Raw genomic sequence first — 24,071 nt, forward strand, 5'->3', positions numbered from 1 at the left:
CAAGGGCGTGCGTGTTCCTCCGCTGCTATTTCTTCACAATGCGGGCGCGGATCGCTTCCTCCTCCGCGACCTCCCGCACCGCCGCATCAACCGCCTCCACCGCTGCCATTTCCGCCATGTTACGGGCCTCGGTGGCCATTATCTTCTCCTTCCCATGACGGGCCGCCCGTTCCCGGTAGGACTCATAGTCTTCCCGCTCGGTGATGTGGAAGGAAAGATTTTCCGGTTGCCAGGACCGCCATGATCCAGCCCCAGAGGACCCGAGAGCCCGTTGAGCCGACGCAATGGAGTCGCACCGGACAAATCCGTCCGTCGGCCGGGCGCTGTCTTCTCGGGAGCGGCGAAGTGCAATGCGGACTGTCATAGCCTCCTCCAACCCGCACGGGATGACACTCCAATCGACGGATCCGGACTGGTCGAAGTCAGATCCGCTGCCCGCCATGCTGGAGACGGCCGAAAATCACCGGAGGTGAGCTCGGGTGGCGGAGGGAGTGAAGGGGAGAGGAGTGTGAAGTGGCTAGGGTTTGGTCTGGCAAGCGGATGGGGACGAATATATGCGGGGTCGGGTGGGCCAACGTGGGCTAAGTCCGACGTGACGGACGCGCTCTTGTATCCACCCCATATTTGGGCTAGATATGAGGGGTGCCGATCAGTCCGGGCGTTTGAGACCAGTTTGAGGCGTCCATCTGAATCGAAAAATCGTGACTGAGCAGCCCGCCCGGGTGTATAAGGCGGGTTTGAAGTGCCCGACTGTACATGCTTTGACAATTTAGTCCTAAGCCTATCACAACGCGACAGGTGACGGCCAAGTGGCCAGACCCCGGTCGTCGCATGCACCTTTGCACAAACCCCCTTACCGTTTTCCCTATTTAACCCACAGGACAGCTCACCAATATTAAGTTTGTCTCCTCGCACACATTTCATTTTGTTGCCACCCACGTTCTATCCCCTCGGGGCCGACAGGAGCTCAGCGGAGATCGCCTGCTGATGACATCAGCCACCACGACATTGTTGCCGGAGTTAACTAGCGGTGTGGAGGCGCCTCCTCCACTCATCTCGTCTGCCCATTCAGCGTCTTCCCTTCGGAGTACTATGAGTCGTCTTCCTCACTCTCTTCTCCTCTGCTCCGTTCATCGCCTTCCGGTTCCGCCATCGACAACGCCGCTAATCGATGTGATTCGAGCTCGATTCAATGCCGTCTAGTAGTGTTGCTTGCTTAGGGTTCTTGGAGAGCTGTAGAGCTAGGGTCTTGCACGCATATCGGGCTGGCCCATTAGCATAGGTTGCTTGCTCGCTTCGCTAGCTTCAGCCTGCTCACTCGGTGACGTACTGGTTCATCTGATTTTTCTTTCGTTTTTCAATTTTTTTGGTTTCTTTCTTTGACTTTTCGTTTCTTTAGTGGTTTTCTTCGGGGGATTTTTACTGTTTTTCTTGGGTTTTCCATGGATTTAATTGATTTTCTCCTCTTTTTTCCTTTTTCATTTTGTTCTTTTTTGGTTTTCACTCGTCTTTTATTTGTTGTCTTTCTTTCTTTGTTTTTCCTCATTGTTCTGTTTCTTTTCTTGGTTTTCTTCATTTTTCTTTGTTCCTTCTCATGTTCATTCTTTCGCACTGTTGTTTTTAAAATTTTATTTTCTTTTTGATTTTAATTGGGTTTCTTCTTTTTCCTGTGCTTTTTGTCAATTTTCATATGTTTCCTTTTTGTTCAACATATCTTTCTTTTCTGTACAGATTCATCATTTCCACTATACAACAGGCACATTTGTCATATACACTTTTAACATTTTCTCAATACATGGTTACATTTTGTTTGTTTCTTTCAGGGTTTTCCTCGATTTTCCTTTTCATACACATTCTTTTTTTTCTTCGGGTTTTGTTTCTTTCCTGATTTTTCAATGGTTTCTTTTGTTTTTCTTTCTTTTTTTTGGTATTCATTTTCTCCATTCTTTTGCACTTGTTTTTTCTGTTTTGTTTTTCATGTTCTTTTTTGTTTTTTTTATTTTTTCACTTTTTTTATTTCTTTTGGTTTTTATTCTAGATTTTTCATATACATCAAGAGCATTTCTATAATACATGTTTAAAATTTTTCTAAACAAGTTTAACATTTTTTGAATACATTGTCAATTTTTTCTATATACACTTTTAACATTTTTTGAATACATTGTCTATTTTTTCTCGTACACCTTGTACATTTTTTGTATTCATATGAAACATCATTTTTATACATGTTCAGCATTTTAAAAATACCTGATTAATATTTCTTAAATGATTGTTTTGATGTTTACAATTTCTATATACATCAAGCACATTTTTATACATGTTTAATTTTTTTTAAACAATGATTAACATTTTCTAAAACAATGATTAACATTTTTTTAAAACAATGATTAACATTTTTTTAAAACAATGATTAACATTTTTTTAAATACATGTTTCGATGTCTGCTTTGTGCCATACACATTTGTACATTTTTCATATACAACTGAAACATTTACCTTGTATACGTTTTACATTTTCCATATATATGGTTAAATTTTTTCAAAACACATGTTTTTGAACAGTGTTGCTCCAATATTAGTTAAACATTTTTTTTCAAATAAGTGTTGAAACATTTTTTTCAAAAGCTATCAACATTTTTTTAACATTGCACAATTTTTTTTCATACTTCAGTATTTTTTAAAATATGCCATTTTAAAAGTAAGAAAAAAAACGGAATCGAGTGAACAAATGAAAAACGATCGAGCGAATAGCGCCACTGGGCCGGTTATGTCTTGTTTCAGGCAAGGAGATGGTTTGTCTTGTCAGAAGCGAGACATAGCCGTGCCTGTGCCTTCCCCGCAAAAAGAAAAATGCTCATGTAGAAGTCCAGTAGCCTGAATTCGGTTATGCATGATACCATACTCTTTGACAGCATAGCCTTTTGTTGTTGTTGTTGCGAAAGACTGGTAATAAAGATACAAAGATTTAGAGGATGTGTCCAACATTTACCACACTAAATCACATTTGAAAAGAGAACTATGCAAAATTGACGAAATAATAACTCAAATATATCTGCATTTTTTCCGAAGATACATAACCATATAAACGCCAAAATTTGCACATGTATAATTGGCAAAATGAACAATAACAGACAGTTAGCTATAACAATTGACTGTTTATTCTATTGTTGATGCCACTGATTTCTTGCTTTCGAATACAAATTAAACAAAGCAAAGCGACGGTGTGATTACTTAACGACCTGACTGCAGACCATTAACAACTTTTTTCTCGATGCTGAAATATTCAGCACTGGTTATTGTCGAACTTGCCATAGATGAGGGCTCCCCAAGTAGGCATTCCATCTCTTCAGGGTTCCGCTGCATCCATGGATGTTGCATCACCTTCCTCAGACTATCAAGCTTCTCCGCAACTTCCTTCATCGATGGCCTATTGTCACCACACATCTCTAAGCATCGCATCGCTAGCTCCGCAATCTCTTCAATAATCTCGGTGTTATCCCCATCCTTGATCTCAACATCCAAGATCTGGTTGAGCTTATTCTCCTTCATGGCATACATAAACATCATCGATAGGCTCTTCTCGTGGGCAGGGACATCCGGATCGAAATTAAATGGCAATTTGGCCGTAAGTAGCTCCAACAAAACAACCCCAAAGCTGTACACGTCGCTCTTGTCCGTCAACAGGTTGGTTTGCATGTACTCCGGGTCGAGGTATCCGCATGTACCATGTACAAGTGTGATGAATTGTGACTTATCAATTGGCGCCAGGATGGAGGCGCCAAAGTCAGATACTTTTGCTTTGTGGTTGTCGTCAAGAAGAATGTTGGAGGACTTGACATCACCGTGGAGGATCGGCGTTGAAGCCGATGAGTGGAGGTAGGCAAGCGCGTCAGCGGACTCGTGGGCGATCCCCAAGCGAGTAGCCAAGGAGATACACATGCCATGGTTACCATGTATGAGCTGGAAGAGGGTGCCGTTTGGGACGAACTCGTATACCAGCATGGGGACTTCCACTTCGAGGCAACACCCGAGGAGCTTCACAATATTTCTATGGTTGACCTCGGACAAGATTAGCATCTCTTTACCGAATTCTTTCTTTTGTTGCTCATCGACGATCTTGCATCTCTTCACCGCTACTTCCACGTCACCCTGAAGAATCCCCTTGTACACGGTCCCATAGCCCCCTTGACCTAGTACTTGTTGCTCACTAAACCTGTTTGTGGCTTGCTGCAGTTCTTCCTCTGTGAAGATTTTGAATGTAATACCTTGCTTTGACCTCATCTCATCAAATAATATTAGACCACCGTGTTGCCGAAAGTAGTCCCGTTTCATCTTCTGTAGCTTCCTTCTCTCTTGGATCATGCATGCACAGGCTAAAGCAATCACTAAGATGACTAGTCCAACAGTTGTACCTGCATTATCCATGCACATAGAGCTATAATACACCTGTTCAATACTACTCCGTAATGTAATTTTGTTGAGCAGTGACAAGTTAAAGTACTCTGTTTGAGGAAAGAAAATACTGGTTGATGAGTTTGGTAGGCCAAGATAAAGTTTGCCAAACAGGGGGCATTGTTCAACAATATAATACCAGTGGACTATAATGGTATAAAAACTGTAAGTTTCCTACAGATGTCCAATTATTCGTTCATAGGCAGTATGTATGTATATTATATAGTTCTCATAAAGAGAAAAAACTCACCTACAACAGGCATCACCGGAAAACGGGATTGACAAATGCCATTCGTCAAATCTTTCCCTCGGCGACATGAGCAGGTGTAATGCCCTGGCGTGTTCTCGCAGATTCCAGAGCCGCAGAGAGTAGCATTTTTAAGGCACTCGTCAATATCTAAAAGCAAACAATTGTTTTCAGTTCAACTTGTCAAGCTGTTTATGAGCGTTCATATCAAATGTACAAGGCAACAAAGGGGAAAGAACCTTGGCACCCGTTATTGATGTAAGGGTTTCCTTCGTATCCATCAGAGCACGTGCATCGATAACCAGGCTCGTCGGTGGTGGAATTTACATTTATACACACACTTTGTTTGCTGACGCATGCGTAGGAGCTCATGTTCTTCTGAGCTGCGTCGCAAGTCCACGGTCCTGCCCGCCAATTCAGCACAAGTGGAACTTTCCCATTGTATGTATCGTAAAACACCGTGGAATTCACATAGTTGGCGCGGAAGTTGAAAGCTGCATTTTCCATCACTGCCAAGTAGCTACAAGGACTGGACTGCCATGTTTGCGTGGTGTTGTAGTCTTCGTTGAAATAGCCATAATAATCACGTACATTTTTCGGGACATCAGCCTGGCAGCAGCCGTTTCCAGAGCATGTGTCATTCATAAGGGTGGTGTTACATGTGGACGAGCAACCTATCACATACTGCACGAGGAAAATGTATATGTGATGTCTTGAACCAAACTTATACAGTAGTAAAGGAATTTTGTTTTTAACGCTATATCTGTACAGCAAGTGTTTCATACCAATTCACACTATTTAATACAAAGTGTCTTTACCAAATCAAATTTCTCAAAATAAGATTTCTACAAAAATATAGTTTAGAAAAAAGTGTTCTCTCTATGATGTAATTAACTTCAGATATATTCAATGAGTATTATTTGGAAACACAAAACACCGCATAGCATTATGCCTTTCTATACATCACAATTCAAAATAAAATCATAACATAGGATTTTTTATTAATACATCCTACTATCGGGTATATATATGCAGCCATTTTGAATTTCTAGTACTAAACGAGCAAATTGCCGAGAAAGAATCCATGAACTGTAGGACAATGTGTGTAACCTCCTCTGACTGAAAAACAAACTTCCGGTTGAAAAAGTGAACTTTTCCCACAGAAAATGTGAACTATATCAAAAAGGTGAACTAGCCGATAATAAAAGTGAGCTTCTCACGTGAAACAAAGCTAACCTTTAGGTAAAATGATATGATTTTTCTGACAAAAAAGGTGAACTTGCCAAAAAAAGTGAGCATGTCGCTCAGAAGAAGTGAACAACCCAAACTTGGCTTCCTGCATAAATGGAGTGAACTTCCGAGCAAAATATGAATGAACTTCCCGACAAAAAAGACGACGTGTGGAGAAATGATGTTCCTGATAAAAAACAAAAGCAAATTTGCCATATGGATGCACGATACCCCGGCGGAAATTAACTCTTCTCAAACAAGTGACTTCAGATCCCGTTAGGACGAAGTGAACATCTTTCTTGTGATTTATATAGTTTCTTTCTTAATTGCAATTTTTATGGGTGAATTGCATTTTATTTAACGTCGATGATGGTGATATCAAAGTTGTCGGCATGAGGGAAATGCGAAATGTGGTGGACGAGCTCGAGTGGTTGATGATGATGGTGTGGGAGGTTTGGTATGGAGTGGGATAGTAGCTCGATGGTCGCTCATGAGGTGTTGAGACATCAGTAGCGGAGCGAAGTTGGCACCAAAGGGAGTGGTGGACTGTGTGGGACCATCCGATGAAGCGGGAGAAGGACGGAGTGCCGCAGGATCCAACCGTTCATGCACGGGAAGAGCAGGGTGGCCCGTGGGAAGGGGTCTTGGACGGTGAATCTCGCAGTGGTACGCGGGACTATGGGAGGTCATCTAGCGGTTGCGGGAGCAGCTTGGACGATGTCGGAGCTCAGAACGTAGTGCAGGGTCGCATGTGGTAGGGCAACATACATCCGATGCTAAGGGCATCTCCAACGCCGGCCCGCAAATTCCTTCGGCATATGTCTGTTTTTATGTCCGAACATGGTCCGCGAACATGATACGGGAGGGAGCCATCTAACAATAATTAGGACATCTCCAAGGCGGGCCCGCAAACCGCCCGCATCCGTCGTGACCGTGGAAGCCATCCAACACGGTCAGTATTGGTCCACGGCACGGTTCAGACACGTTTTCCCCCGCAAAGTGGAGACAAACGTGGGGGAGGTTTGCGAGAGTCCGGATCCCAGACACGTAGGACTCCGACACCCCTGCCCCACCCAAAACCCTTTCCGGACCCTGCGCCTTCATCCTCCCTATTTTCTCTCCTTCATTCTTTCTCTCTTGTCTTCATCGTTGCTCCACCACCCTATTTGCCACGCCACATCCCTGCCGAAACTCAATGTAATATTTGAAATTTTTAAATTTTGAATTAGTGTTGCATGCGTCTATTTGAACGTCTGCAATCTATGTATGCATCTATTTGAACGTCTACAACCTATGTACGGGTTACTTGATCGTGCGGACTTAAAAAAAGTGGGAGGCCAGATGTATGCGGCTAGCATTGGATGGCGGCCTCCCCCATCCTTATCGTGTACTGCCCCTCTGTCTACGGACGGATGCAGGAGAAAATTTATGGGTTGACGTTGAAGATGCCCTTCCAAAGTATCCGGTTGGGAGGAGAAAAAGTAGGTGGGGCCTATGCATGTGGTGGGATATTTGTGGTTTAGTGTTCGGTTGGGAGAAGAGAGAGAAGAGGGGACCATGTATGTGTGGTTGGGAGGAGAGAGAGAGAGAAGAGAGGGACATGCATGTGATTGGTCAAGTGCATGTCCGGACTCCGACAAAACTCCCCCACACTTGTGTCCAAAATACCGGAATTTGGACCAGACAGATTTGCGGACTGATATAGGTCCCATTGGATTGCAAAAGTGAATAAATCTGTTCGATCGGACATATACCAGTGTTTTACGGGTTTTCGTTGGAGATGCCCTAAGAAATGAGTTGTTTCCCGAGGATTCGGTTTCACGGGAAAGAAAATATATCCATCACGAAACTATGAAACCAAATAAGTGTAAGTATATATTTTGCCAAAAAATAGAGCATTTAATAAATTATAATTTGGGACCGAAGTAGTGTTATAACTAGCGGACCTTCTTGGTATCAATCATTTTTTTAAATGATCCAGATTTATTATCAAAGTTCACCAGAAGTATAAAATATCTAAAAATCACTTCGAGATTCCAAGACCACCGAATGTCAAGTATCACCGCCAGAGCCGCTGACAGACAGAGCCAGGATTCTAATATAGAAGGGGTGGGGGGGGGGGGGAGATTTTGCCTCTAGTGTGCAAACGGGAAAAAAAATATCATGCAGTAACGGAAGCTTAGGTTGATCAACTAAATCATATGAACCGAAGAAAATTAATGTTAGCTATGAACAATTCAATTTTGATCAAAATTTTCCGCAAATTAATTGTGAAAGCAATTCCCATGTATGAACTAAATATTTCTGCTATAGAAGGGATAACAATGTAACAAACTGATCCTAATGCTACAGGCATAAATTAGTCTAATTTTGCAACATAAGCCATGTACAGATGAACTAAAAGAATGACAGAAGAGAGACGGCTCACAAAAATGACAGAATAGAGTAATCAGAGGATCTCCCTCGCTGATTTGAGCTATTCTGAGTTAGATTGATGCAGCAGGTCGATGGATTAGGCGGCAGGCGGGGATCCGTAGCGGGCTAGCGACCGTGAAAAGTAGCCAGCTAGACCTTTTGTGCGCTTTTTTGTCTTCCTTTATTTTTGTTTGATTTTCTTATTTCTTCCCGTTTTCTTTTTTTTATTTTGATGTTCTTTGTTTCTTCTGGGTTCATTCTACATTTTCTGTATATTTCAACAACATTTTCTAATACATGTCTAACATTTTCCTAATACAAATTAAATATTTGTTAATACATGGTCAACAATTTTTCTATACACATTTAAAACAATTTTCAAAAGCTTGCTTAACATTTTTCAAACACAATATTAACCTTTGGTCAACATTTTTCCTATACACACTTTTAAACTTTTTCAAATGCTTCATCGACATTTTTCAAATACAAGGTTAACATTTTCTAATACGTGGTCAACATTTTTTTCTATGCACATTTAACATTTTGAAAATGCATGATTAACATTTTTTCAATGCAATATTAACATTTTTAACACATGGTCCACATTTTGCTGTACAGATTTAACATTTTTGAAATGCTTGATTAATATTTTTCCAATACTTGTTCAACATTTTTTCAACTGGTTGATTAACATTTTTATATACATGATAAAAATCATCATTTTTTAACACATGTTCAACATTTTTTCTCAACACATTTAAATTTTCTAAATGCTTGATTAACATTTTTGAAATACTTTTTAAATATTTTTTCAAATGCTTGATTAGCATTTTTATATACATGATCAAAAAATTCCATCCTTTTTTGATACATTGTCAAAAAAAATCTATACACATTTAACATTTTTCAAATACTTGTTCAATATTTTTTTTTCAAATGCTTGATTACATTTTTATATACATGATAAAATTTATTCATCATTTTTTAATACATGGCCAACATTTTTTCTATACATTTACCCGTTTCCAAATGCTTGATTAACATTTTTTAAACACTTGTTCAACATTTTTTTGAATGCTTGATTAATATTTTTAAATACATGATCAAATTGTTTCATAGACATGGTATTTTAATGTATATATTTTTCATATACGTGATAAACATTTTATCTATACACATTTAATATTTTTAAAATACCTGATCAGCATTTTTGAAATGTTTTATGTAGAGTGATTTTTATAATATATTTATTTAGAATATTCTAAAGTAAAAACAAAAGTAAATTGCAAAAATGCAAAAAGCAAAACATAAAACTTAAAAAACAAAACAAAACAAAACATGAGGTTGTTTTCCCCGAGCGGCTAAGCTGGCCCAAGTGGCGTGACCCTTCAGCGAAAGTTCCCACGGTGTCGCTTAATGAGAAACATAGGGGCGCTCGTTACACAGAGTGGCAGGCCCACAGGGGCGAATCACGTCACGAGTACGTGTGATTAGCGAAGACGTACGCTAAACCTGATCGCTACTAAGCAGAAAATGCATCCTTTGCAGGACTGCAAATCCGGAATAATGCTTTCTTGCTCATGAGGCGGAGACGAACCATCTCAGAGGAAATCTAGCAAAGTCATCATATATGTGCAGCCGCCATTCGCCATATAAAGCGCGTTTTATATGGATTTGAAGGGTGTCGGATCCGGACGCAAACACAAAACTGACAAAATATCTGCTTTCATAATTTTCTATTTCTATTTTTTTCTTTAATTTTATAAGTTTAATCTAATGAAAAATATGTATCAGCACGATAACTTAGTAGAACCTATATAGTGGCCAAAATGCGGTGTATTACATACGCGACTTGAACTGTCATTCAACGATATTTTTTTAATATGCAATGTCGCTATTTAACATTTGCTACATAGTAGTACCTACATAGTCGGTGCCCGACGTTCTCTAGTCGAGTAGTCCTCCTCCTTCACCTCTTCGGCCTCCTCATCCTCCTCCAAGAGATTGTCGAGGAAGGCGTAGGGGTCAGACTCACAAGCGGCTATGAGCTGCCGCAACTCGTTGTCGGTGGTTGCCGGGCAGAACTGCCGACGAATGTGCTACTCATTGCAAGCTTCGAGGCCAGAGAGTCGACGCACGACTTCAACAGAGTCCTCATGCTCCGGCTCCGATCAGGGCGGGTCAGCGATGTCGATGTGGACGACCTTGTTTGACAGGTAAGATGGCGCCCGAGGTGCCAGATCGGTGCTGCCCTCTGTCATGGGAGCCGGTAGATCAGAAGTCGGAGGAGTAATCTCCATACGCGTAGCCGCCGCTGCAGGAATCACCGGTTGTCGTGGCTAGTGCGCTGAGGGGGGAGTTTGAATTGCCGGTGCGCCACTATTGAGACATGCGGTTCAACCAATAGGTTGTTCCCTTCTGGCATGGCGATATTACGGCGGAGAGGGTAGGAGATGATGACGAAGGGAAGGCGGCTAGGATTTTGATGACGGTGATGCGTCACCACCTGGTATTTATAGTCAGTGATGATGCCACATGGCCGCCTCAAGAATCCAAGGGGGGCAAGCGGATACAGTACGGAGCTTGAGTCTAAATCAAGGGGGGCATGGGCTAGAGAGGGGCAAACATAACTGCTTTCAGTTTATTTTTAGTGAAAATAGGCCTAATACGAAGGAATATATACATGTTTTCTCGTGAGCTGGGGGCATGGCCTAGGTTGGCCCCCATGAAGCTCTGCCACTGCATGGTGATCCAGACCCATCGGTGATTATTTGTGCATGGTGGTGCACGCGTTGCGTAAAATCCCGACGCTGGCGCGAGAGGAAGAAGCTAAAAGTTTCCTCACGCGTTGGTACAAATATTGATCGAGCACCAAACAGGGCGTTCATGACATTCATATATTAAGGTTGGGAGCATGTTTTTGGAGAGAGCTCCATAAATTATGGTGATCTAGAGACATGTAGCAATTATGCTAAAGTGTCATTTTAATGAAAACAGTATGTTGATAATTAGTATTGTGATTGAATCGATACGACAACTCTATGAACTTTCATCATAGCCTTGAACAGAAGAGAGCATTGCGAACAGTTCAGGAGGTCGTAAATCAAAAACTTAGTTAAGTGTCGGGTCTCATAAGTACTATCGGTCAATCATACTCCTTCCGTAAACTAATATAAGGGCGTTTAGAATATTAAAATAGTGATATAAACATTCTTATATTAGTTTATAGAGAGAGTATCATTTTCTGGACATAATGGGGTTTAGGCATGTTTATTGGAGCAGTTGGGAAGAACACCGGCCAATTTCTACAGTAGTTAGAAAAAAGAGCTTGTTAGAATTGCTATAACAACGACCATGGTAGGCTATGAATCCGGTTCGCTTCTGTATCCGCGTCCTCTCGGCAGGCTGCATCTGACGACAAGGACCATCAGCTCATTGAATTTAGCCCATCTAATTTCTCCCAAAACCTCTCAGCCGCGAGAGGGTGAAAGGGCTCACGGTAGGCAAATCTGACCCCTCGAACACCCGAGTCCGTGGGCAGCGACCGAGCAGTCCTTAGATTTTCTTCTCTACATTCGAACACCTCATAGTTGACATCTTAAAACCATACAAAGTATGCAAAAGAGACATCTACATAGTACGTAGATGAACAACCTACACTACACTACTCGCTGTCATCGGACATGTCCACGATCTCCGTGTCGGGCTCCGGTTACATGGGCGGCTGATGCAACTCCGGCTCTTGCGGCCCCCCCGGGTCCTCCTTCTCCCCCCCCCCCCCCCTCCTTCTCCGGTTCCGGCGAGTTCGTAGGCAGGTTGGCTGCGATGCGGGTGACACGCTTCGCACGGATCTTCTCCAGCATCTGAAAGCGCCGCTTCGGCGTTGGCATAACATAAGTGGTCTTCTTCTGTTGGGCCATGGTGGAGGCAGACGGCGAGGGAAGAGAGAGGCATGGAGGGAGAGAAGTGGATAGGCTCGGGCTAGCGGCATGGAGGGGGAGGGAGCAGATGTGCTAGTGATGGGGGACCCCATCCGGCTTAAATAGCCAGACTTTGGCCCTCGGGTGGCAAACCGGAGTGGCGCCATGCGACGTTCGCACCTCACCGGAGGAGACACCTGTCGGATCGTCAGGTTTTCGGGTGTTTCTTTGTGGGACCCCAACGCCAGTCCGATGTGGCAAACGCTCCCGGTCGTGTCCGGGCCACCCCATATTCGCTCCAGATTTGGGTTGGATATGAGGGGTGCTGGTCAGCCCAGACGTTTGAGCCCATTTGAGGCGGCCATCTGAGTCCTTTTTTAAACCGGTTAGTGATCGGACCATCCGCCCGGATATTTGAGAGTTGTTTGAGGCGCCCGCCTATAGATGCTCTTAAGGTTCTGTGAGTGAGCGGGGTGCAGGAGGTAACGTGTCGTGCAAGGAAGCGACTGACGAGAGGTTGGAATGGCCGTCTAATTCCATTTTCATGATTTTTTTTGCGAAAATAACAGATCTATTATAAAGATTCACCGGAAGTATAAAACACCTCAAATAGTCGGAAAGTCTTCGTGCATGTGCCCCTAAAGACCAGCGTAGGGAGCCGTAGCCGTCGCCATTGAATCGTTAATCGATCTGAAGAACCAAACACCAAATCTCGCTGTTGCGTACGCACGACGAGAAACCCTAACCTTGCCGCTCCGAGGAGCTAACCGGAATCTACGCAGGAGCTCCGTCTATCCGTCCTGACGAAGGAACTTGAGAAAGATCGGAGCCCGGAAGACTAACTCGAAGAAGAAGCGCTGTCATCCCTCCGAGTGCCGCCCTTGCGAGAACCAAAACCCTATCTATCTAAGCCGAGGCACGAGGAATACCCTCCCCGTCACCGGCCGTCGGAGTGGCAGGCAGAGGAGAGGCGAATCCACAGACTCACTGGTGAAGATCAAAAGGAAAATGGCTTTCCCTAGTCGTCTTGCGAGAGGGGAAAGAAAAAGCTCCGTTCCACATAGTAGTACAAGACTTGTTCGTGTCTGCTTGAAGATTCCATTTGTCATATTAACGTGTTATTTGCCTGGTTGTCTGTGACAATGGATATGTACTTGAACTAAAAATAGTTGATCATAATTTAGTACTACCTCCGTTTCATAATATAAGAATGTTTTTGACACTAACGTAGTGTTAAAAACGTTCTTATATTTTGAAACAGAGAGAATAGTATAATATAAAATATTCCCACCATGCAGATTTTAAGGTGCATCACTTTTCGTTCAAGTCAAACTTATGTGCTATCTCGATTTTGCATACAAGACCAATTCAGTTTTGGTGTCATATTTTGACTTATAGTTTTAATTAACAAAATATGAGTTATATGTCATGAAAAATATATCATCGGAATGTTCATTTAAATGTGCATCTAACGACATGCTCTTTTTTGGCATATAACTCACCTTTTGCTGATAAATTCAATGGTCAAAGTCAAACATAAAAATATGACGTTGTATACTGAAATGAGGGAGTATGTTTAACCAAGGTTACAAATAAAATAACAATATTTACAATACAAAATAAGTAAAATATAAAAATATTTTTCATCATAGATCTAATGGTACAAATTTGTAAACTTTGATATTTTTGTTAAAAACATAATAAAAATGCCCATATTTGACTTTTGGAATAAGTAATACACCTTATATTTTAGAAAAAGGGAGTAGAAGCTAAAGAACTTACAGGAAAGCTCCTCATATAAGCGAGAGTATTACACCCGATGACGATAATTTTGTTATCCACCTCCGATACCCAGAAAGGTGTATCGGTGAGGTCCAGGCCTCCATTGTACTCCGTGTCCATACTGGGAGTGGCCGGATTATAGCACCGCCACGACATGGTCCTGGCGTTTATCCAGACCTTGCCGTCTGGCATGGAGATTTTGGTCACCTCGGCATCTCCCGCAAGAGTCTTGTTGACGCCCTCAACGGTCGTGCAGTTGAGCTTAAAGCCGTTGTGCAACGCGCACTTCTCACCGATGCCGAACGGAAATGGGATGTCGACGTCGCCGCAATTTGCCAGGCAGCCCGGACGCTGGCCTGCCGGTACGTCGGCCGTGGCCAGCATCCAAGTCACCGAAAGGCAGAGGAGAACATGGCAAGAAAGAAGCAACCGAGAACGCCCCAGCTTCATCTTTGCTGGTTAACGGGTAGGTGTGGATGTGTAGTGCTGAGTTCCTAGCCCACGATGGTGCTACTTCAGGACTATAAATATAAATGAATTGGCTAGCCACTAAGTTCTCCTCAATGGCCAGCTGGAAGTTGACTAGTTGAGTCATGTATTTTGAAACGGAGGGTGTATTCTTTTTAACACAATAGAGATGCAAGCGCTTATATATACATGCATACATTCACCTTTATGAAGCATACACGCACACCCTATGAGCATCTTTTTAGGAAGTCATCATAGGCGCCTCGTAACCGATGGGAACGTCTCCTCCATCTAAATGCGCATCGTTGAAAATATTAAAATAAATCAAGGTTAAATGCGAGCACGAGTACTTGAATCCTGGTAAGCTGGAGATATCACTGTCCTCTTAGCCATCTAACAACAGGTTGATTCGCAACTACTATGTACTTGACCTGTGGTTATAGACAAGTGAAGTCTGTTTTAAACTTTGAGGATGTAGAGGGCGACGCAAATGAACCCCCACGTCCAAATCCCTGAAGTTCATACCCTGACCTTGCTAATCCCGGTTGTAATCGCCCTTACACCTGTTTCAGGACTGGATTTGCTGACGTGGCATTATGGGAGGGTGGGACTGCAAATTTAAGACGCCAGGTGGGATGGGGGTGCATGCCTCTCAGCCCACGCCGCCGCCGCTGCTCCAGCTACAACTGAAACCAAATTCAGATATACTGGGCTCCTCGATTTGGAAACACAGCGCCTGAGGAAGTGCAGCCGCGCGGTATCGCTCCATTTGACGTGCGGCGTCCGCGGCGTTTTGAGGTGGTGGCTTGCAACTGAAACCAAATTCAGAGATACCGGGCTCCTCGATTTCTTGTCAAATTCAGAGATTCTGATTTCTGAAGGCGCATCATCTGAATCTCACTTAATGGCTGCATTGCGTCCCATGCCGTCCATGATTTTTCTACCACTCAAACTCAGTTCCATCCAACTACACTTGTTATACAGAGTATATAATAGTAGTAATCACGGGCAATGGCGATGAAGGAATCCAGTCCATGCAAGAAGACGATGATTCATGGGGGCACCGCCATGAGCTCTTCCAAGGCACGGCCGTGCACGTAGGCCTGTAGGTTATTGAGCGCGTCGTGGAGCAGGTCGGCGGGCAGTGATTGAACCACGCGCAACACGTCTGGTTGACCCCGGCGGCGTCCTCAACCTTCTCCAGGTTGCTAGTCCTTGCCTCTGTGCTGGTGTCGTCGTCGACGGCGATCCTCGTGGCGAGCACTGCCAGGCCGTGGATCCTGGGGGCCTCGGCGCTGCGCCGGTCCGCGTCAAGAGAGCGCACGCAATGGCCTTAGTCCAGGCCGTGGTGCGTGTCGAACGCGGCCAGAAACGCCGCCTCCACGCTCACCGGCGAAGCCAGGCGACCATGCTACCCACCTGGCCACCTGCAGGCAACTGGCTCATCCTGATCCCGCTCTTCCCCAAGCCATGTAGGAATCCCACTGTTTGGATACGACCTAAAGGTCAAAAAAGACCGGAATGAGAAAGGTCAGGATATGGACTTCAGGAATTTGAACGTGGGGGTTCGTTTGGGTCGCTCTCTATATCCTTATGGTTTAAAATAAACTTCACTCGTTATAGACATATAACATTCGTTATAGACATATAACATGATAACTGACTCCGACAACGGCTCCAGCAACAATGACGGAGGAGCCGCCTGCTAGGCCGGCATGGCCTACAAGGTCACCGTCAAGTATAGGGTAGTGTATGGTTAGGTTTTTAGTTTACTGGACAAAATTTGTCCTGTTGTATGTAAAAATCATCCTAGTTTAAATGAATATCATTTGGTTTGTTCGAGTTTGAATCAAATTTATTCATTTTCATTAATGTTCATTTAAAATGTAATCGGACATATGTGGATAGCTTTAGATGGTCGGCTCTCGCATCCGTGACAACGAACTGATCCCCTTGTCCGCAGACGGATGCAAAAACAAATATACGGGTCAGCATTGAAGATGTCGTTAGCCTTCATATTCATATGAAGCGCACTTCATATGTAATATAAAGGCTGTCAATTGCTCTTAGAATAATTAGATTAGTTACCAGGGGCATTTTGTTATATCTCAGTATGTAGCTGTACATCACGATCGTGAAGTCGTGAAGACCTGGTGCGTTGTTTCGGTCAGTACTTGGAGATCCCTTGTCGCTTTTCTCGATACATGGAGAAGATTATTCCTCACAAAGTTCCAACCTCAGTATGCAGCTGTACATCACGATCGTGAAGTCGTGAAGACCTGATGCGTTGTTTCGGTCAGTACGAAAAGACCGCCCCGACATGCATGTCCAATCCAGTGAACTGGGGCGACCTTGACTCAACGCGTCCGTCCATGGTCGCAACGAAAATACGTTTTTTTGTTAGAAAAATGCAGAGAATATCTAACGACAATACGTGCGGCGGTGCTTCCGGCTCGCATGATACATCATCCCAGGTCTCTGCGAGTACTGAACACAGGTGTACTGTGTGGACATGACGTGTTACGGAGAACCCACGGCACTGCGAATCGGTTCGTCCCGCCGGTTTTCTCCCGGCGAGCTGCAATCACGGCGGACCAGACGAGTAGAAACCTCGTTCTCAGTCGTAGTAGTACAGCGAGAGCTTCTCAGAAGACGTACGTACTGCCTGTCTCACAGCGACACTCCCTTCATGAGTGGCTCCGCGCATCTTGGAACAGAGTAGCTGATTCAGAGAGCACCAGGATTCCAGATGTCTCTGGACTGGCTAGGGATATCATCAGGCCAACACATCAAACGTTTGAACCTGACGCTAGGCCGTGTCGACTTTTCGACACGGTGCGGCCGTACTACTGCATCGCCCCGGCCATCTCGGGCGTCGCTGAGTGAGAGACCGAGAGTGATCGAGTACCTAATTTTTCTAGAGGATTGGGCCCTTGCCATCCTTCCCGCAGAAGTATCGATGGAAGACGCAGTAGGGATTGAGTCGGATCTGCTTGTCCCCGAAGCTGTCCTCCTTCTCCTCCAGTGGCAATCCGGCCATGTCACGGACCGCCCGATTATGCTCTCGGATTAGGGCGCGTGTGTTCCTCCACTACCGTTTCTTCACAATGTGGGCGCAAATCGCTTCCTCCTCTGCGGCCGCCCACGCCGCCGCATCAGCCGCCTCCACCGCCGCCATTTCCACCGTGATACGGGCCTCGGCGGCCCTTATCTTCTCCTTCCCACGGCGGGCCACCCGTTCTCGGTGGGACTCAGTCTGCCCGGCCGGTGATGTGGACGGAGAGATTTTCCGGCTGCCGGGACCGCGATGATCCAGCCCAAGAGGACTCGAGTGCCCATTGAGCCAACGCCATGGAGTCGCGCCGGACAGATCCGTCCGTCGGCCGACCACTGTCCTCCCAGGAGCGGCGGAGTGCAATGTGGACCGCCATTGCCTCCTCCAACCTGCATGGGATGACACCTCAGTCGACGTTTCCGAACTGGTCGAGTCAGATCCGATGCCCGCCATGCCGAAGACGGTTTGAAATCGCTGGAGGTCAGCTCGGGTGGCGGAGGGAGGGGAGGGGAGACGGTTGTGAAGTGGCTAGGGTTTGGTCCGGCGAGCGGATAAGAACGAATATACGTGGGATCGGATGGGCCAGCGTGGGCCGGGTTCGACGTGACGGACATGCCCAGGCGCCCTCGTATCTGCCCCATATTTGGGCTGGATATGAGAGGTGCCGGTTAGCCCGGGCGTTTAAGGCTCGTTTGAGGAGTTTGTCTGAATCAAAAAATCATGATCGGGTGGCCCGCCCGGGCGTATAAGGCGGGTTTGAGACGCCTGCTTTGATAATTTAGTCCTAAGCAAAACACAATGCGACAGGTGGCGGCCAAGTGGCGAGACCGATCGTCGCATGCACTTTTGCGCAAGCTCCCCTACCATTTTCCCTATTCGACCCATAGGAGAACTCAACTATATTAAATTTGTCTCCTCGCACACATTCCACTTCGTTGCCATCCACGTTCTGTCCCGTCGGGGCCGACAGGAGCTCAGCGGTGATCGCCTACTGATGACATCAACCACCACGACATCGTCGCCGGAGTTAATCGGTGGTGTGAAGGCGCCTCCTCCGCTCATCTCGTCTGCCCATTCGGCATCTTCCCTTCGGAGTACTCTGAGTCGTCTTCCTCACTCTTCTCACCTATGCTCCGTTCGTCACGTGCCGGTTCCGCCGTCGACAACGCCGCTAATCGGTGTGATTCGAGCTTGATTCAATGCCGTCTAGTGTTGTTGCTTGCTTAGGGTTCTTGCAAAGCTGTAGAGGTAGGGTCTTGCACGTATATTGGGCGGGCTCATTAGCTTAGGTCGCTTGCTCGCTTCACTAGCTTCAGCTTGCTCGCTCGGTGTCGTACTGGTTTGCCTGATTTTTCTTTCATTTTTCAAAAAAGAATATATTTCTTTTTCTTTCCGCTTCTTCTATTTCTTTAGTGGTTTCTTTGGTTTTTTGTTTTTTTGTTTTTGCTGGTTTTGTTGGTTTCTTTCATGGTTTTTACTGATTTTCTCCTTTTATTTTTTTATTTCGTTCCTTTTTGGTTTTCACTGGTCTTTTATTTGTTGTCTTTCTTTCTTTGTTTTTCCTCATTGTTCTATTTGTTTTCTTGATTTTCTTTTTTCTTTGTTCCTTCTCATATTCATTCTTTCGCATTGTTATCTTTTGAATTTTATTTCCTTTTTGGTTTTAATTGGTTTTCTTCTCTTTCCTGTGCTTTTTGTCAATTTTCATCTGTTTCTTTTTTGTTCAACACATGTTTCTTTTCTGTACAGATTCAGAATTTTTGCTATATAATAGGCACATTTTTCATATACACTTTTAACAGCTTCTCACTGCATGGTTACATTTTCTTTGTTTCTTTCAGGGTTTTCCTCGATTTCCTTTTCGTACACATTCCCCTTTTTCTTCGGGTTTTGTTTCTTTCATGATTTTTCAATGGTTTCTTTTGCTTTCTTTGTTTCTTTTTGCGGTATTCATTTTTCTCCATTCTTTTGCACTTATTTTTTCTGTTTTGTTTTTCATGTTCCTTTTTTATTTGGTTTCCTTTGTTTCGTTTTTGGCTCTTTTGTTTATTTTGGTTTTTATTCTACATTTTTCATATATATCAAGAGGATTTCTCTAATACTCCCTCCGTCTCAAAATAAGTGTCTCAATTTTGTACTAGCTCTAGTACAAATTTGTACTAAGCTCAAGACACTTATTTTGGTATGGAGGGAGTACATGTTTAATATTTTTCCAAATAAGTTTAACATTTCTTGAATACATGGTCAATTTTTTTCTATATACACTTTTAACATTTTTCAAATGGTTGATTAACATTTTTCAAATATAAGATTGACATTTTTTAATATATGGTCAATTTTTTCTATAGACATTATCATTTTCAAATGCTTGAGTAAAAGATTTCAAATAAAAGATTAATATTTTTCTGATATATGGTCAACATTTTTTCTATACACATTTAACATTTTTGCATTGGTTTTCTTTGGGTTATATTTTATTTTTGGTTTTATTTGTTTTTCTCTTTTGGTTTTTACTGGTTTTCTTCGTATTCATGTGCTTTTTGTCAATTTTCATCGGTTTCTTTTTTTGTTCAATGCATGTTTTTTCGGTACACATTAAACATTTTTTGATACATCAGGAACATTTTCTATATAGAAATTTAACATTTTCCCTATTCATGGTTAAAATATTTGAAAACTTATATTTTTTTACGTCTATTCTTTTATTATATACGTTCTGATGTCTACTTTCTTCTCATACACCTTGTACATTTTTTGTATTCATATGAAACATTATTTTTATACATGTTCAACATTTTTAAAATACCTGATTAACATTTTTTAAATGTGTGTTTTGATGTTTACAATTTCTATATACATCAAGTACATTTTTATACATGTTTGACATTTTTTTTAAACAATGATTAATTTTTTTAAATACATGCTTCGATGTCTGCTTTGTGCCATACACATTTGTACATTTTTCATATACAACTGAAACATTTACCTTGTATATGTTTTACATTTTCCATATATATGCTTAACTTTTTTCAAAACACATGTTTTTGAACAGTGTTGCTTTTTTTCGCGAAAGACTGGTAATATAATACAAAGATTTAGACAACGTATCAAGCATTTACCACACTAAATCAAATTTGAAAAGCGAACTGTGCAAAATTGATGAAATAATAACTCACATATATATGCATTTTTCCAGAAGATACATAACCATATAAACACCGAAATTTGTATATGTATAATTGGCAAAATGAACAGTAACATAAAGGTACCTATAACAATTGACTGTTTATTCTATTTTTGATGCTACTGATTTCTTGCTTTCGAATACAAAATAAACAAAGCAAAGCGATGGCGTGATTACTTAACGACCTGACTACAGACTATTAACAGCTCCCTTCTCGATGCTGAAATATTCAGCACTGGTTATTGTCGAGCTGACCACCGATGAGGGCTCCGCAAGTAGGCATTCCATCTCTTGAGGGTTCCGCTGCACCCATGGATGTTGCATCACCTTCTTCAGACTATCAAGCTTTTCAGCAACTTCCTTCATCGATGGCCTATTGTCACCACACATCTCTAAGCAACGCATCGCTAGCTCCGCAATCTCTTCAAGAATCTCTGTGTTATCCCCGTCCTTGAGCTCAACATCCAAGATTTTCTCGAGCTTATTCTCCTTCATGGCATACATAAACATCATCGCTAGGCTCTTTTCATGGACTAGGACATCCGGATTGAAATTAAAAGGTAACTTGCCCGTGAGTAGCTCCAAAAGAACAACCCCAAAGCTGTATACGTCACTCTTGTCTGTCAGCAGGTTGGTTTGCATGTACTCCGGGTCGAGGTACCCGCAAGTACCATGTACAAGTGTGATGAATTGTGACTTATCAATCGGTGCCAGGATGGAGGCACCAAAGTCAGCTACTTTGGCTTTGTTGTCCCTATCAAGAAGAATATTGGAGGACTTGACATCACCATGGAGGATCGGTGTCGAAGCCGATGAGTGAAGATAGGAGAGCGCATCGGCCGACTCGTGGGCGATCCCCAAGCGAGTAGCCAAGGAGATACGTAGGGCATGGTTACCGTGTATGAGCTGGAAGAGGGTGCCATTTGGGATGAACTCATATACTAGCATGGGGACTTCCACTTCGAGGCAACACCCAAGGAGCTTCACAATGTTTCTATGGTTGACTTCAGATAAGATTAGCATCTCTTTACCAAATTCTTTCTTTTGTTGCTCGTCGGCGGTCTTGCATCTCTTCACCGCTACTTCCACGTTGCCCTCAAGAATCCCCTTGTACACAGTCCCATAGCCCCCTTGACCAGTACTTGTTGCTCACTAAACCTGTTCGTGGCTTCCTGTAGTTCTTCTTCCGTGAAAATTTTGAATGAAATACCTTGCTTTGACCTCATCTCATCAAATAATATCAGACCACCGTGCTGCCGAAAGTAGTCTCGTTTCATCTTCTGTAGCTTTCTTCTCTCTTGGATCATGCATGCAGATGCTAAAGCAGTCACTAAGGCGACTAGAGTTATATTTATAATACATCTGTTCAATACCAGGGCCGTACCACCAAAATTAGGGCCCCGGTGCGAAATTAAAATTTAGGCCCCATTTTTAAGCCACTTAAAATAGGACATGAATATCCAGCGAATATCAGATTTTAGGCATGTCAAATCGAACATTTTTCATGACAAATTTTGTTCATCTAGGATGACAAGTTTAGTTCGTGAGAAAAAAATTGGCAGGAAATTTCTGTGGTTGCAAACTAAATTATGGCAAGTTTAGGCGGATGCAAACCATGAAGCGGCAAAGCATGGGGCTCCCAACTGCTCTGTGCCACAATCATGGACCAAGCAATGAAACAGAACTCCAATGGTTCAGATTTTATGAAGAGGCTGATTTAATTGAAAATGAGTAGAAAGACACGTAAGAATGCCTCGGTCAGTGGTTTGGTTCCATGGTTGGCTACTATTTTTCTTGTTGGTAAATCACTTAACGAATGCCTAACCAAACTGTGGTGGTGATGCTAGTACACTACGTGAAAAAAGGGGGCCCCAGAATTTTGGGGGCCCTGTGCAGGTGCTCCGGTTGCTCCCGTGGAGATACGGGCCTGTTCAATACTAATGTAATTTTGTTGAGCAGTGACAACTTAAAGTACTCTGTCGAGGAGAAAGAAAAATACTGGTTGATGAGTTTGGTAGGCCAAGATAAAGTTTGCCGAACACGGGTCGTTGTTACTTGTTCAACAACATAATAATAGTGGACTGGACTATAATAATAGTATAAAGTCTGTAAGTTTCCTACAGATGTCCGATTAATCATTCATAAGTAGTATGTATGTTATATATAGTGCTCACAAAGAGAATAACTCACCTACAACAGGCATCACTAGAAAACGGGATTGACAATTGCCATTAGTCTTCGGTTCAAAAAATTGCCATTAGTCCAATTTTTTCCACGTCGACATGAGCAGGTGTAATGCCCTGCCGTGTTCTCACACATTCCAGAGCCGCAGATAGTAGCATTTTGAAGGCACTCGTCAATATCTGCAACAAAACATTTTTTTCCGGATCAACTTCCAAGGTGTGCATACACATGTGACTCATGAATCAAGGTACACGAGCGTTCATGTCAAATGTACAAGACATCAAAAGGGAAAGAACCTTGGCATCCGTTCTGGATATAAGGGTTGCCTTCGTATCCATCGGAGCACCTGCAGCGGTAACCTGGCTTGTCGCCGGTGGTGTTTACACACGCGCTGTGGTCGCTGACGCATGCATAGGAGCTCATGTTCTTCTGAGCTTCGTCGCAACTCAGCGGTCCTGCCCGCCAGTTCAGCACGAGTGGAACTGTCCCATTGTATGCATCATAAAACACCGTGGATTCGACATAGCTAGTGCGGAAGTTGAAAGCCTCCTTTTCCATCAATACCATGTAGCTGCAACGGCTGTAATGCCATATTTCCGTGGTGTTGTAGCTTTGGTCGAAATTACCATTATAAAACCGTACGCCTGTCGGGACATCAAATTGGCAGCAGCCGGCGCCGGAGCATGTGCCATCCATCAAGGTGTCGTCGCACGTTGACTTGCAACCTATTAAATACTGCACCCAAAAAGTGTAGTAGTACATGAGAATATGTGACGTCTTGAACCAAACTATGTATGTTGGTAGAATCTAGGGGCATTTTCAAAAGCAACCCGCAAATTTTCTCTTGCATCCATTCGCGAATAGGAAGGTCCGGTCCGCTGACACAGATGCGGGAGGCCGCCATCCAACCGTAGCCGCATATATTCTCACAACAACTCGAACCAACCGGACGAAATTCATTCAAATAAGTCCAGATTTCATATAAACATGATGAATTTCACGTAAACCAGACGAAAACGTTTACAATTTGGATATATTTTAATTAAAAAGGTAAAACTATGTGTACGTACGGTCGCGTGGAGCTCCACCACAACACATATACACTACGCTAGTAGACGGCCGGCCGCGACTTGTC

The 24,071-nt window shown here is 43.4% G+C and overlaps 1 protein-coding gene and 1 pseudogene across 1 annotated transcript; both read right to left on the reverse strand.

Moving 5' to 3' along the window:
* Positions 1–3,108: 3,108 nt before the first annotated feature.
* Positions 3,109–14,533, reverse strand: LOC125509630 (putative wall-associated receptor kinase-like 16). Its single transcript, XM_048674647.1, has 4 exons — positions 14,046–14,533; positions 4,938–5,382; positions 4,702–4,848; positions 3,109–4,411 (listed from the first exon to the last, which is right to left on the reverse strand). Exons 1-4 carry the CDS (start codon positions 14,493–14,495, stop codon positions 3,231–3,233), a joined length of 2,223 nt encoding a protein of 740 aa, XP_048530604.1. The 5' UTR covers positions 14,496–14,533; the 3' UTR covers positions 3,109–3,230.
* A 6,303-nt stretch (positions 14,534–20,836) lies between these two features.
* On the reverse strand, positions 20,837–23,659 carry LOC125556200 (annotated as a pseudogene).
* Positions 23,660–24,071: the final 412 nt, after the last annotated feature.

Source organism: Triticum urartu, chromosome 5 (assembly GCF_003073215.2).
Source record: "Triticum urartu cultivar G1812 chromosome 5, Tu2.1, whole genome shotgun sequence".
NCBI lineage: Eukaryota > Viridiplantae > Streptophyta > Magnoliopsida > Poales > Poaceae > Triticum > Triticum urartu.